This window comes from Rana temporaria, chromosome 2 (genome assembly GCF_905171775.1).
Source record: "Rana temporaria chromosome 2, aRanTem1.1, whole genome shotgun sequence".
In the NCBI taxonomy this organism is placed as follows: domain Eukaryota; kingdom Metazoa; phylum Chordata; class Amphibia; order Anura; family Ranidae; genus Rana; species Rana temporaria.
The window spans coordinates 254,866,906-254,880,477 of NC_053490.1; the positions used below are offsets into that span (position 1 = coordinate 254,866,906).

The 13,572-nt window shown below is 40.6% G+C and overlaps 1 protein-coding gene across 1 annotated transcript in view; it reads left to right on the top strand.

The window, feature by feature from the left end:
• The window catches only part of LOC120926663 (multidrug and toxin extrusion protein 2-like), a 243,587-nt gene extending 230,487 nt beyond the window's left edge, over positions 1 to 13,100 (top strand). The window contains exons 16-17 of the mRNA XM_040336787.1: positions 7,960 to 8,056; positions 11,883 to 13,100. Of these exons, the coding sequence (XP_040192721.1) occupies positions 7,960 to 8,056; positions 11,883 to 12,121 (336 nt within the window). The 3' untranslated portion in view covers positions 12,122 to 13,100. The remainder of the gene's footprint in view (positions 1 to 7,959; positions 8,057 to 11,882) is intronic.
• Positions 13,101 to 13,572: the final 472 nt, after the last annotated feature.

A 13,572-nucleotide genomic window follows, 5' to 3' on the forward strand; every position in this document is an offset into this window, starting at 1 on the left:
GACAGCTGAATGGAAGGCCAGGAAAGGGGGGAGGAGGGAGTGCCGCCCCTTCCTGAACCAAGGCATGAATGAAGGCATGTGGCCTTATTTGGTTCAGGAGGGGGTGCCCCTTTGTGACGTCACTGACTCAGCATGCTCCTGTCCAATGAACTCACAAGGGGGTGGTGTCATGATTGACAATGGATCTACCCCGGGGGAATTTTTTTGTAAGTTCGATTTATTTATTTATTTATTTTAATAAAGGAATTGTCAAAAATGTGTGTTTTTATTTACTGTTTACACTTTTTTTGTGAATGAGTAGGGATACTGGGCCAGATTCACAGAAAACGTACGCCGGAGTATTTGCTGATACTCCGGCGAACTTTCAAATTTGCCGTGTCGTATCTTTAGTTTGAATTCTCAAACCAAGATACGACGGCTTCTGGCTTCGATCCGACGTACGCCTTCGGATCGTAGGTGTAATACTTCGGCGCCCGCTGGGTGGAGTTTGCGTCGTTTTCCGCGTCGGGTATGCTAATTAGCTGTTTACGGCGATCCACGAAGGTACGCGCGGTCGTCGCATTCTCTTACGTTGACGCTAGTCGGCTTTTCCCGGCGTAAAGTTACGGCTGCTATTTCGTGGCTTATATTTAGACTAGCCATGTTAAAGTATGGCCGTCGTTCCCACGTCAAATTTACACTTTTTTTTTGCGTACGTGAATAGGAAAGGACGTAACGCACGTCGCCGTTCAAAAGATTACGTCGGTGCGCCGGACGGATTTACGCTACGCCGCCGCAAGTTTACAGGCAAGTGCTTTGTATCTGGCCCACTATGTATCCCTACTCATTCATATGGGGGAATTTGGGGCCCCCCTTGTTCCGATAAGCCCCGCAGACCCTTTTTCCCCACCAACATGGGGATAAGGTGTTTTTCGGGGGCGAAGAGCCCCCCCACCCCAAAATACCCTTCCATGTTGAGGTTATGTGGCCTGTTATAGTTCCAGAGGGGGGGCACACACTTGTCCCCCCTTCCCCTTTTTTAACAATTTTTTTAATTGTCAGAATGATTTGTTTGCATTCAGCTGTCAGCGAGAAGCCCACTGACAGCCGACGAGTCATCCGTTAACCTCCTTAACAACCAACTATTGGGGGGGGTGTACACCCACGCTGTATCTGAGCAATACCGCATGTGATACCACCAGCAAAACCCTGGTGCTAAATATTGCATCCTTTTTTACTTTCTGTTCTGTTTGTGAATTGGACTAAACAGCTTACCACGTTTTTTTTTTTTTTTTTTTGCAATATTTACCTGCACATTTAAAATTTTGTGTTAAATACCGCATAATCCGTATTTTTTTTGTGAATTTGACATTTTTAACCACATGTGATAATTTATGCAAATAAGAAAATACGCCCTAGTTTAACCACTTTCTTACTGGGCACTTAAACCCCCTTCCTGCCCAGAGGACTTTTTGCGATTCGGCACTGCGTTGCTTTAACTGACAATTTTTTTACTTGTTGCTACAATAAATAGCTCAATTTTTATTTATTTATTTATTTATGTATGTATTTATTAGTTTTTTTTTTTATCCTCAGTCTAGGCCGATACGTATTCTACATATTTTTAGTAAAAAAAAATAAAAAATTCGCAATAAGCGACTGGTTTGCGCAAAAGTTATAAATATGCACTAATTACTGTATAAATGTGACTGGCAGGGAAGGGGTTAACACTAGGGGGTGAGGAAGGGGTTAAATGTATTCCCTATATAGTGTTCTAACTGTGGGGGAAGGGGGGTGACTGAGGGGGGGTGACCGATCTGTGTCTCTATGTACAAGAGACACAGATCGGTCTCCTCTCTCCCTGACAGCACCGCTGTCTGTGAGAGCCGGCAATGAGAAATGATCTCATATGTAAACATATGAGATCATCTCTCATTGGCCGAACAGATCGCCTAGCAAACGGCCACTCTGATTGGCCGTTCACAATGATCTCAGCACAGAAGTTCCCCGTTACGCGCTCGGAACGCGGAAAGGGGCGGCCGTAAAAACACGGCGCCCCAGAGAAGTAGAACCACCCTGCGGCCGTATATAGTCGTACGGCCGTCGGGAAGTGGTTAAAATGCTTGTAAAATCCTTTAATCCACTCTATTACTGGAGTATATAATGTACAATGTATATAATACTGTAATAGAGTGCATTATAGGATTTTACAAGCATTTTAACTCGGTTCCCACTGGGGATTCCTGACAGGCAGGGAGGGAGAGGGGGAGAGAAGACATCACATTACATGGTAAAACCTAGCCCAAAAATAAGCCCTACGGTGTCTTTTGTTGTCAAAATTAATATAAGACCCAGGCTTATTTTCGGGGGAAACATGATAGGAGGGTGCTACATACATTTACCTTACTTATCTTTTTCTATATATTATAATTTGATCTCATGTCTGTCTATTTATATAGATTCCACCAAATTAATTTTGAAAATGCCCTTTAAACTAATTATAATACATGAAAATAAACCCAAAATGTTTCACTGCCATAACTTGCGGCATTCATCAAGGGTGAACAAATAGTGCTCAGTGCATGTGCCCAAACATAAAGAAAAAAAAGTAATTCTATGTGCCCAACAATTCTTGGCTCCTCCACTTGAGTACATCATTCATCATGACGCATGTGTGTAACATCATTATGTACCCACACATCATTTGCATCTGACACCATCCTGTTCTATGTGCCTGCACGGCACCATTAATGTCTACTTCTATACGGAACACAAGCTTTTACCATTGGCGCCATCTAGAGATACTGTATCTAATTGTAATTATTTATTTACAATTTATATTTATATTCTTCACCATAAAGCATCCTCACTTAAATAATGGGAAAATAATAAGTGAACATCTAATTTAGATTAGTTGGGCTCATGAAACTAAGAAAAAATAAATAAAATTGCACTTGCCATCCAAATGCAGTACCTGTTCATTCAAATCACCCTTTATTGGCCCCAATTTTGTCACTTCCAAATTCCAGAACTGTAGTTCAATTACTTTTCCACTATGTTCATCCCACACATGACAGGGGATTAGTTTATTAATTTTAGGGCTATATCGCCTATATGTTCCAAGATCCTTTGTCTCAATTGCTTTATTGTTTTGCCCACATATAATAAATTATATGGACATTTCGCCACATATACAGTGCCTTGAAAAAGTATTAAAATGATAAATGGTGTACATTTGTATTCAGCCCCCTTTACTCTGATACCCCTTACTAAAATCTAATAGAACAATTTCCTTCAGAAGTCACCTAATTAGTAAATAGAGTCCACCTGTGTGTAATTTAATCTCAATATAAATACAGCTGTTCTGTGAAGCCCCCAGAGGTTTGTTAGAGAACCTTAATGAACAAACAGCATCATGAAAGCCAAGGAACACACCAGACAGGTCAGGGATAAAGTTGTGGAAAAGTTTAAAGCAGGGTTAGGCTATAAGAAAATATCCCAAGCTTTGAACATCTCACGGAGCACTGTTCAATCCATCATCCAAAAATGGTAAGAGTATGGCACAACTGCAAACCTACAAAGAAATGGCCGTCCACCTAAACTGACTGGCCGAGCAAGGAGAACATTAATCAGAGAACCACAAGTCAGGTGGGAGAATCTGTTCACAGGACAACTATTAGTTGTGCACTCCACAAATCTGGCCTTTATAGAAGAGTGGCAAGAAGAAAGCCATTGTTAAAAGAAAGCAATAAGAAGTCCCGTTTGCAGTTTGTGAGAAGCCATGTGAATGACACAGCAAACATGTGGAAGAATATGCTGTGGTCAGATGAGACCAAAATTTTACTTTTTGGCCTAAAAGCGGCCAGCGTAAATATGCACCCAAGATACGACGGCGTAGGAGACTTACGCCGTTTGTATCTTGGCAGAATTAATGCGTAACTGATTCTATGAATCAGGCGCATAGATAAGACGGCGCCCATTCGGACTTACGTAAGTCTTTGAGAATCTGGGCCTATGTGTGGCGGAAAACGAATACTGCACATCACCCTGAACACACCATCCCCACCGTGAAACATGGTGATTTCAGCAGCATGTTGTAGGGATGCTTTTCTTCGGCAGGGACAGGGAAGCTGGTCAGAGTCGATGGGAAGATCGATGGAACCAAATACAGAGCAACCTTAGAAGACAACCTGTTAGTCTGCAAAAGACTTGAGACTGTGGTGGATGTTCACCTTCCAGCAGGACAACGACCCTTAACATACAGCCAGAGCTACAATAAAATAGTTTGGATCAAATCATATTCATGTGTTAGAATGGCCCAGTCAAAGTCCAGACCTAAATCCAATTGAGAATCTCTGGCAAGACTTGAAAATTGCTTAATAAATAAACGCAGCGCTATGTTGAAAAAGTGGTGCTCACACCACTATAGAAAACCAAAACAAAACTGGTGTGTGATATCCAGTAAGTGATGTAAATATATAAATATGTGCACACCAATGGTGGAAGCAAGTATATAATACAGTACAATAATCCACTAAAGTGAAAAGAAGTGCACAAACATGCATACAAATATTATTAACGAATACATGTGAACAATTCAATCCTTAAAGATAATCACACAAGTCCATATGTAAATGTTCATAAGTGCTTCAGTGCATGTAATAAATATTCCAAAGTGCTTCAGTGCATGTAGTTATCAATAGCAGAATTCCAGGGAATGATGTTCAATACAGTTCTTATAGTAACACACGTCTCAGTGAGTGATCCAAATATCATGCAAAGGTGCAATCACACTGGTGCTCCCCTATGGTAGTGGACGCTTACCTTAGAGCGTGCGACCTTGCAACTAAGCTTGGACTAAGCACGCTTATGAACCACACCTGGGTTCCAATGGCCAATCCTGAGTTCCTGGTCTCCTTAGTAGGTATCTCCAGACCACATAAAATATAAGAGAAACTAGATGGTGCAAGTAATGTTTTGCAATTTTTATTAAATCAAACGAAATCCCCTGCAGGGGTACTCACATAGAACAGGTGCGATAGTGCAACACTCTAAAACAGGCCCATAATGAAATACAGAGATCGGGATACAGTGATGGTCCTCCACAACCACAAACAGACTCTCCTGCCGCCTTGTCCCCTCCCCAACGTGTGTCGATACAGGGGGCGTCGTATCTTCTTCAGGGGAAAATTTTGCTGTTCACAGATGCTATCATTTTCCTTCCACTTCACAATTATGTGCCACTTTGTTGGTCTATCACATAAAATCCCAATAAAATACATTTACGTTTTTGGTTGTAACATGACAAAATTTGGAAAATTTTAAGGGGTATGAATACTTTTTCAAGGCACAGTAGTCTGACTGTGCTTAAAAGTCTCCAATCACCCAAATCAGTTAATATTTTTCCTCTGTTACTCATATACATCAAAAGTTGTTCCCATTTTTTATTTTTCCCCCCATCACAGGCTCACTTGAGGTATTCTTTCAGGGTATTCCCTTTCACTAAATTTCTTCCAAAGTACACCACCCTCATCCTCAAAAACCTACTTTGTTGATAAATTCTGTTTAAAGCTAACAAACTGTCACACTGGCATCCCTCTTTTTAGAGAGGTTGGGTGATAACTGTTCCCATATACAGTAAGAACGTATTGGTTGATGTGGGTTCTCTAAAGATTTGTGTTTATAGCCTCTCACTATCGTCTCTGTTCAGTCCAGAAAGTCCAATTTCTCATTTTGGATCTCACTAGTGATGCACTTACCCACCTGGTTGTTCAGAATTTCTATGGACTCTTGAGAAAAATTTCCTTAGAACCATTCCACAATATAAACAAATCGTCAACAAGTCAAACCTTTAGGGATATTAGGGATGTACAGTATATTCACTTAATCCATCTGGAAACACAATACTTTCCTCCCACCATCCTAATAATACATTTGCAAATCTTGGTGCACAGCATGGTCCAATTGCTGTGCCTCTCTTTAGTTGGTATATATAGATCGTAAGTTCATTAAAAAAAGAAAGACAAGGTTGCTATTCTTTGAATTTCAGATGGTATTATTCTCTCCTGCTCTTCTTTCATGGGTGCTTGCCTCTGCCTCATTTTGCCCCTGTGTATCCCCACTGGAACCTCGGTTTGCGAGTGTTGTCTCACAAACAGAGCAGGATTCAAGCCAAAGTGGTGTGGAATACCGCGTTTGGCCTGAGGTGGTGGGCGCCGGAGCTGAGCAGAGCCGAACGGCGCTGATCTGAGCCGTTTGGAAAATCTCGGAAATGCTTAGTTCCCGAGCCTTTCTGAGGTTTTCCGAGTTTAGCCGAGGTGTCCTCTGCCCTTTCTGGGTTTTTCAGAGGCTCTCCGGTGCCCCCCACCTCTGGCCACATGCGGTATTGCATGCCATTGAAATCAGTGCGGAACAAATTATTTTCGTTTTCATTGACTTCAATGGGGAAACTCGCTTTGATATGCGAGTACTTTGGATTACGAGCATTCTCCTGGAACGGATTATGCTCGTAATCCAAGGTTCCACTGTACTGTACCTTTTCTGTTTGCTACTCTTCTACCTCCTCCTCTTCTCCAAGTCCTTGCTTCATAAAATATACTGTATAATCTGTTGCTATTCTCTTTGCCACTAGAGGTCTCAGTTTCACTGGGATTCCCTCCTTTCTATTTTATGACCATGTATTAACTTCCCTTTTTTCAAAGTCATTCAAATCTCTAAATAATTTTCTGTATTCCCTTTGATTTTCCCTGCTTCTATACTTCTCCATATATTTATTTAGATTTTACTTGAATTTAACATAGTCAGTGTGGCTTTTAAACCTTAAAGTGGTTCTAAAGACAGAAGGTTTTTATCTTAATGCATTCTACTTTCTACTTTTTGCTTTAATACTTTTACTTTTTACTTTTTGCTATAATAAATATTCCCAAAAAGTCCAGCATAGTATACAAGGGGAGAGGAGGATTACCAACATGTTTGCTAACCTGTTGCATTGCCCATATAACTGTTGGAGAAATGTTATGTGAAGATTTGAAGGAACTGATATTTTGCACCATTTTATTCAAGTGAAGAAGTTCTGCTTTCCTAACAAAATTGGTCTGAATTACTTGTGAAGAAAATAAGAGAGTGCTCCTACAGTGAATGGGACTGAGGAACAAAGTGTACATTTTCATGTTAACCTCAGGGTGATTGACAGTGAGAAGTAAAAACGGAAGGAAGAGCAGCCAGTTCATGAGAGGTGGCCAGTGATAGAAGTTCCATTGGATGGGTGGATTGGTGGCTTTATGGTCTACCTAGGGCCCACTGTGTAACAGAACCCTTTCAGGGATTGGGCCTGGACCACAGGTGTGTGAGGTAGAATATACAACAGCTTCTCTTCATGTCTTTGGGCTAAAGTAAAGTCTAATGCTGGCCATACACTATACGAATGTTTGGCCGAAATTCGGTCGTTCAGACAGTTCGTTTGTTTTTCGAACAGTTAATGGGCTCAAAATCGATAATCAATCATCGTAGGGAGCCAAAAAAAACGAAGGACACATTTGGAAATTTTCTGCTGAACTAACGATTAATCGGAAGGTTAATGTGTTTCCCGTCCGAACTTTCTGCACTAGGTATATGTAAAAAAAAAATAACCAAATTTTTTTTTAATTTAGGTCCACTGAACAATTTATCGGTCATTACATGATGGCATTATCGTTTGCGCTCACGACCGAACATTCGTTTTTCAAAAGTTCGTTCGGACGATTTTTCGTAGAGTGTATCATTGTTTAACACCATAATGACTCTGTATTCAGTGCCAGGACAGGTGTCACTGGCAAATGAAAAGACAAATCTTTCCGATGTGGGATCTGTAGCTTGGCCTCTGGTCATGAAGGGTGCTAACTCACACCCGTAAGCAGTGTCATCATGTAGCTGAAGTAAAAATATAAAAAGTGGTGGAATATTTGTACTGATTGCACCTAATTATATATTTCACTTTGCCAGGCTAAAATAAGAGCTGGAGTGAAACCATTAAAAGTCATGGACCCCAGTATTTCACAAACGGATGATTCATCATCTAAAATTGACTTGGTGGAAAGTGGTAAGTTGAACACGCAAAAGAGGGAGCCACGTGTTGCTGTATTTTTTGATATATGGTAAAAGAAAGTTATCAGTTTGAAAATTTATGGAAGGGTAGATAAGGATACAATATAAGGTTTAATTGGCCATTATCATTTAGATGCATATCTACTTTAATGTAGTGGCTTGACTGGGTCTGGTTACCTAGGATGCAAGTCTCTATTTTTAAAGGTAAATTCTGGGCTGATTAACCTCCCTGGAGGTATGATTCTTTCAGAAAAAAGGTGCTGAAAGCGGTACCATTATTTGCAAGGAAATTTGGCGTTTTATATTGTAGGCCTGTAATTTTTAGAAATAACTCACTTAAATCTGACCAAACAAGATTCTAATAGGCATCCCGGGTATGACTTTTTTTTAAAAACAAAATTATAAATTATAATATAATAAATAATTATAAATAATTATAACAAATAATAATATAATTATAATAAGATTTATTCAATAATGTAATCAAATCAAAATCACTGAAATTTGCTCAGTTGCAGAATTGTCGCTGTCATTATTTTTTTTTTTTATGACAAATTTTCCCACAAATCGCTATCGCACAATTCTGCAAGTGATTATAATTTATTATCGCTGTTTTCTAGCTGCTCTAAAACTATTTTTGACATAAAGGGACACTTTTGGTTGTTATGGACAATCTACAGTTTGCAGGGAGAAAGAAAGGTTTTTATTATATAAAAGTACATGTAGGACACTGGGCAGACCACTAGGGACAAGGGGGGTGTGTATTTTTTGTTTACGTTTTTGAATTTGGCGCCGTTCTCCGCTCCCGTGCGTCGTAACGTCGCAGGGAACGGAGATCGGCAGCACAGGAGGACGCTGTGTGAATCGAGTGAGGTCCCGCTCGCTCACACAGCGCGGTGGCATCGCTGGATCCAGGGACAAGGTAAGTAAACAGTGCCTGTGGATCTAGCAAGGCAAGCCCGAGTCTGACTCGGGGTTACCGCTTGCAGCATGAAAATCTAACCCCGAGTCAGACTCGGGAATACCGCCAGGGGGGTTAATAAACATATCCCCTAGAAAAAAAGAGCACCGGATTCTTTATCAGCTCAGGTGGTTGGGGGCAAACAATGTTAATAACAGGTAGGTAGGCTTTGAGGGGGCTTTGAGGAGCCCTAACAACAATTATATAGGATCTCCAAGTAACAGGTTTCTTCACTTGTGCCTAACTTGCAGGTACCATATTTGTCTCTCTGTTCCTGAGTATGTGCTTTAATCATGTAGAAGAGGTTCCTCATTAGGGATGGGTGATGTACTGCCACACTCTTGGCACGCACATCTGCTCACTTTCTATTCCCAGGCACCCCCTGTGGTTTGATGAACAGGAGTGTATTCCCTCCTAACCATCACACATAAAGCAAAAGTACATTTTCATACCCAACCTTCCTCTGTCTTTGGCCTTTAACCACTTGCTTACTGGGCACATATACCCCCCTCCTGCCCAGGTGAAATTTCAGCTTCCGACACTGCGTCGCTTCGTGCGACGTGACTCCCAAACAAAATTGACGCCCTTTTCCCCCCACAAATAGAGCTTTCTTTTGGTGGTATTTGATCACCTCTGCGGTTTTTATTTTTTGCGCTATAAACAAAAAAAGTAAAAATTTTGAAAAAAATATCAATATTTTTTACTTGTTGCTATAATAAATAGTCCAATTTTTTTTTAAAAAAAAATGTTTTCTCAGTTTAGGTCGATACGTATTCTTCTACATATTTTTGGTAAAAAAAAAAAAAAAAAACTCAATAAGCGCTTACAAAATATGGGACAGAATTATTATTATTATTATTATTATTTTTTTATTTTTTTTTACTAGTAATGGCGGCGATCTGCGATTTTTTTATTGGGACTGCGATATTATGGCGGACACATCGGACACTTTTGACACATTTTTGGCGCCATTCACATTTATACAGCGATCAGTGCTATAAATATGCACTAATTACTGTATAAATGTGACTGGCATTGAAGGGGTTAACACTAGGGGGTGAGGAAGGGGTTAAATGTGTACCTGTATTGTGTTCTAACTGTGGGGGGAGGGGGGTGACTGGGGGAGGTGACCGATGCTGTGTCCCTATGTACAAGGGACACAGATCGGTCTCCTCTCTCCCCTGACAGGACGTGGAGCTCTGTGTTTACACACAGAGCTCCACGTCCCTGCTCTGTCATTACCGATCGCGGGTACCTGGCGGACATCGCGACCGCCAGGCACGCGCATCGGCATCTCGGGGACGCGCCGGGCATGCGCGCCGCCGCCTGCGCGCTCGCGCGCCCCCAGTGGCCGGAGGAATCCAGGACGTCATATGACGTCATGTTGGATTTTCAGAGCCACAATGAAGCCGTCATTTTACAATGGCCCGGGGCTCAGGTGGTTAACATCTCCACACCAGATTTTATACTAATTTAAGAAATCATTTTCTACCAATTACCCAGGGATAGATTCCTACAGCTGCAGAAAAACCCTTCCAACATAAATACCACCCATCCATTTTTAAAGAAATTCCTGTCAAGGCCTATATTTATATACACATGCAAGCGCACACAGACATGTAAAACCATTAGGTCTGCTTCACTCCACTGTGGAGTCTCTCAAAAATGTATAGAGTTAGGACTGCAGATAATACTGGGGTGCTTTGAAGTGGCTCTGCAGCTTACGCATGTATTTGCAAATGTGTACAAACTAAACCCCTGTTTTTAACATGCACTGTTAGACAGAATAATTTGGTTGTTTGCAGGCTGATTGGTGAGTTGAGCTGGGAATTGGGTTTGTTTGCAATGAATGAAACCACAACCTGTAACTATACAATTCAGCGATCTCGATCCCTATCCCTATCAGCTACATGCATATTCCTCCTCCAGCCATATGCCAAGCTTCAGGAGCCCGCCCCACTCCACTCTGCTACAAGTTATCTCTGCTCAAATGTAGGTTAATTAAGCTGACAGCACACATTGAAACTCCTGCCAGAAGCCACAGGCCTTACTGTATGCGTTTCACCCATAACGGGAACAAGCTGTAACCAATTAGACAATTTGAAGCTACATGCAGTCAGAACATGTCTAAAATGTCAAATGACTGTATCAGATTTTCCTGAATGGCTGCAGTACCAGGGTGTCTGGTTACATTTGTGACCATACAAAGCTTAGGGTTCTAGACATGCATCCAGTTGTCCAAGTGACTTTTCCTGTGTGGGTGCCGGCAGAAGTGAGAACCCATCCTCCAAATTAAAAGATGTCATCAGACTGCTGCACACCAGCTCAGCCCGTATCTGTAGTAATAAGCGGCTTCAGCTCAGCTCCAGCTAGGCCATACCTCTGACACATTTTGCCTGACCCATAGGGCTTAGGAGAGAGAGAGAGAGAGAGAGAGAGAGAGAGAGAGAGAGAGAGAGAGAGAGAGAGAGAGAGAGAGAGAGAACAAAAAGAAGGGATAAAGACACAGAAAAGGAATGAGGAAAAAATCTATAAAAATAGACAATTTTTGTTATTCTGCGTACTTAAATTACAGTAACCCATATTTTCGACGAATAACTCCTTCTCAATATATATTCAAATACACATTTTGCATGCCTATACTTTTATTGTATAAGTATAATGTTTTTTTTTGTGTTTTTTTTTTTTACCCCTGGGGCATGAAAGGTTTTGGCAGAATTTAGCAGACCCGCTCACTAAGGTTGAGAATCACTGAATAAGAACATACCGTAGATAGGTCTTACATAGATATATCTCTGAATATATACCTAAATAACATACTGATAGTAATGATGATATCTTTATCTATGCTGTATTACAGGGGACACAACGGCATCCTATTTCAGCTTTGATGCTATTCCCATGTATGACATGAACTCTGGAGAAAATCATACAAAGCAACTGGAAATAAAAAATGATCTACCAATGGAAACAACTACTGTTGTGGGTGAAATCCTGTCCACTAAACAGCTGATTATCCGGAGGGGACTAGCATTGCTTCTATCCATTAGTGTACTTATAATTGGTATTATTATTAAGCTATTTACTGCCAAAAGATAATGCAGAAACTGATTCTCAATAAACACACCTAAAAATGTATTGGTATGTTGTGTTTCCAGGACAATGTCACCACTACATTAAGTTCCAAAAACCTTTGTAATCCTTTACCCAAGTAACCAGTTCTTCAGGTTTTTCCATTCAAAAAAAGTGAAAAATCAGCAAATACAGGACATAACAATGTGGCCTACAGTAAAGGAATTATGTGAATTGAGGTAATTAAATGGCTAACCAAAACATGTCAAGCAGGGACTTCCAACTTAGCCATGAGATTTAGCATTACAGAGTACAATTTAGCACAGTTTGCTATGAAATATCTGTATATAAATGTTATTTGTAACACTGAGTAGTGTATAACATCTATCCCCTATAGTCTGTTCATAACTAAAGCTGGAGGTGCAAGGGTAGCGTTACTAAGCCACCCATTCCCGATCTTCTCGAATGTGAGTGTAAGTTAAGCTTTCTATGGTTAGATCGGAATTTACCTAGTGTTGTGACAGGTAGGTAATGCCAGATTTTTCCGCAAGTCTGAGCATTCCAATTCTCTTTACAAATGCCAATGCACAATCTCTTTACTTACCCTGGTATCACTGTTGTCTATATACTGTTGAAGATGTAGATATGACCTGGCAATGCTGGAATTTAGCCTTGGTTACCGGGTCATTGCCAAAATCATTTACAAATGAAAAATCCAGATGGTTGCACTTCCTTGTTCTTCAGAATAACACTTTATTTATTCAAAAACAGACGATAAAAGTAGCTCAATGGTACACAAGTACACAAGGGGGGAGATACAGGGGATAGTGGCGTTTCTGCAAGCTTTGTTTGGCTGGTTATAATGGGTGCCAGATGTGGCAAATTCAGAGTGCATACTGTAAGTTTTAACAATTAATTTGTTGCACAATGATCTATCTCCCTTTCGGATTTCTTTCTGCTTTTTTCCAAAAACTTGTGCCAATAAATGATATTTCCCAAAGACTCAGTATGCCTCTCAGAAAATGCCTTTTTGTGTTTTCTTTCCAGAATGAGGTCATTTTGTGGGTGTTTCCACTGTCCTGGTGCTTCAGGGCCTTCAAAAATGTGAACGGTAGTCAGGAAATTAGATGTGTAATTTATGCCCCTAGAAAGTCTGACGCTGCTCCTTGCATTTTGGGTCTCTTCACCAAGCTAGGTTGTAAAAAAGTCTCACACATGTGGTATCCCCATAGTCGGGAGGAGTAGCAGAATGTGTTTTATACTGTAATGTTATTCTAAGTATGTGTATGTTGTGTGTGAGACAACAATTGACAACTTTGTGTAAAAAAAAAAAAAAATTCCACGCTTTTCGAAAATTTATGGCATAAAATGTGATCTTAAAAGATATTCACGATGCCTCTTAGAAAATACCTTGGGGGGGTTTACTTTCCAAAATGTCATACTTTTGTTGGTGTTTCCACTGTCCTGGCCCTTCAGGA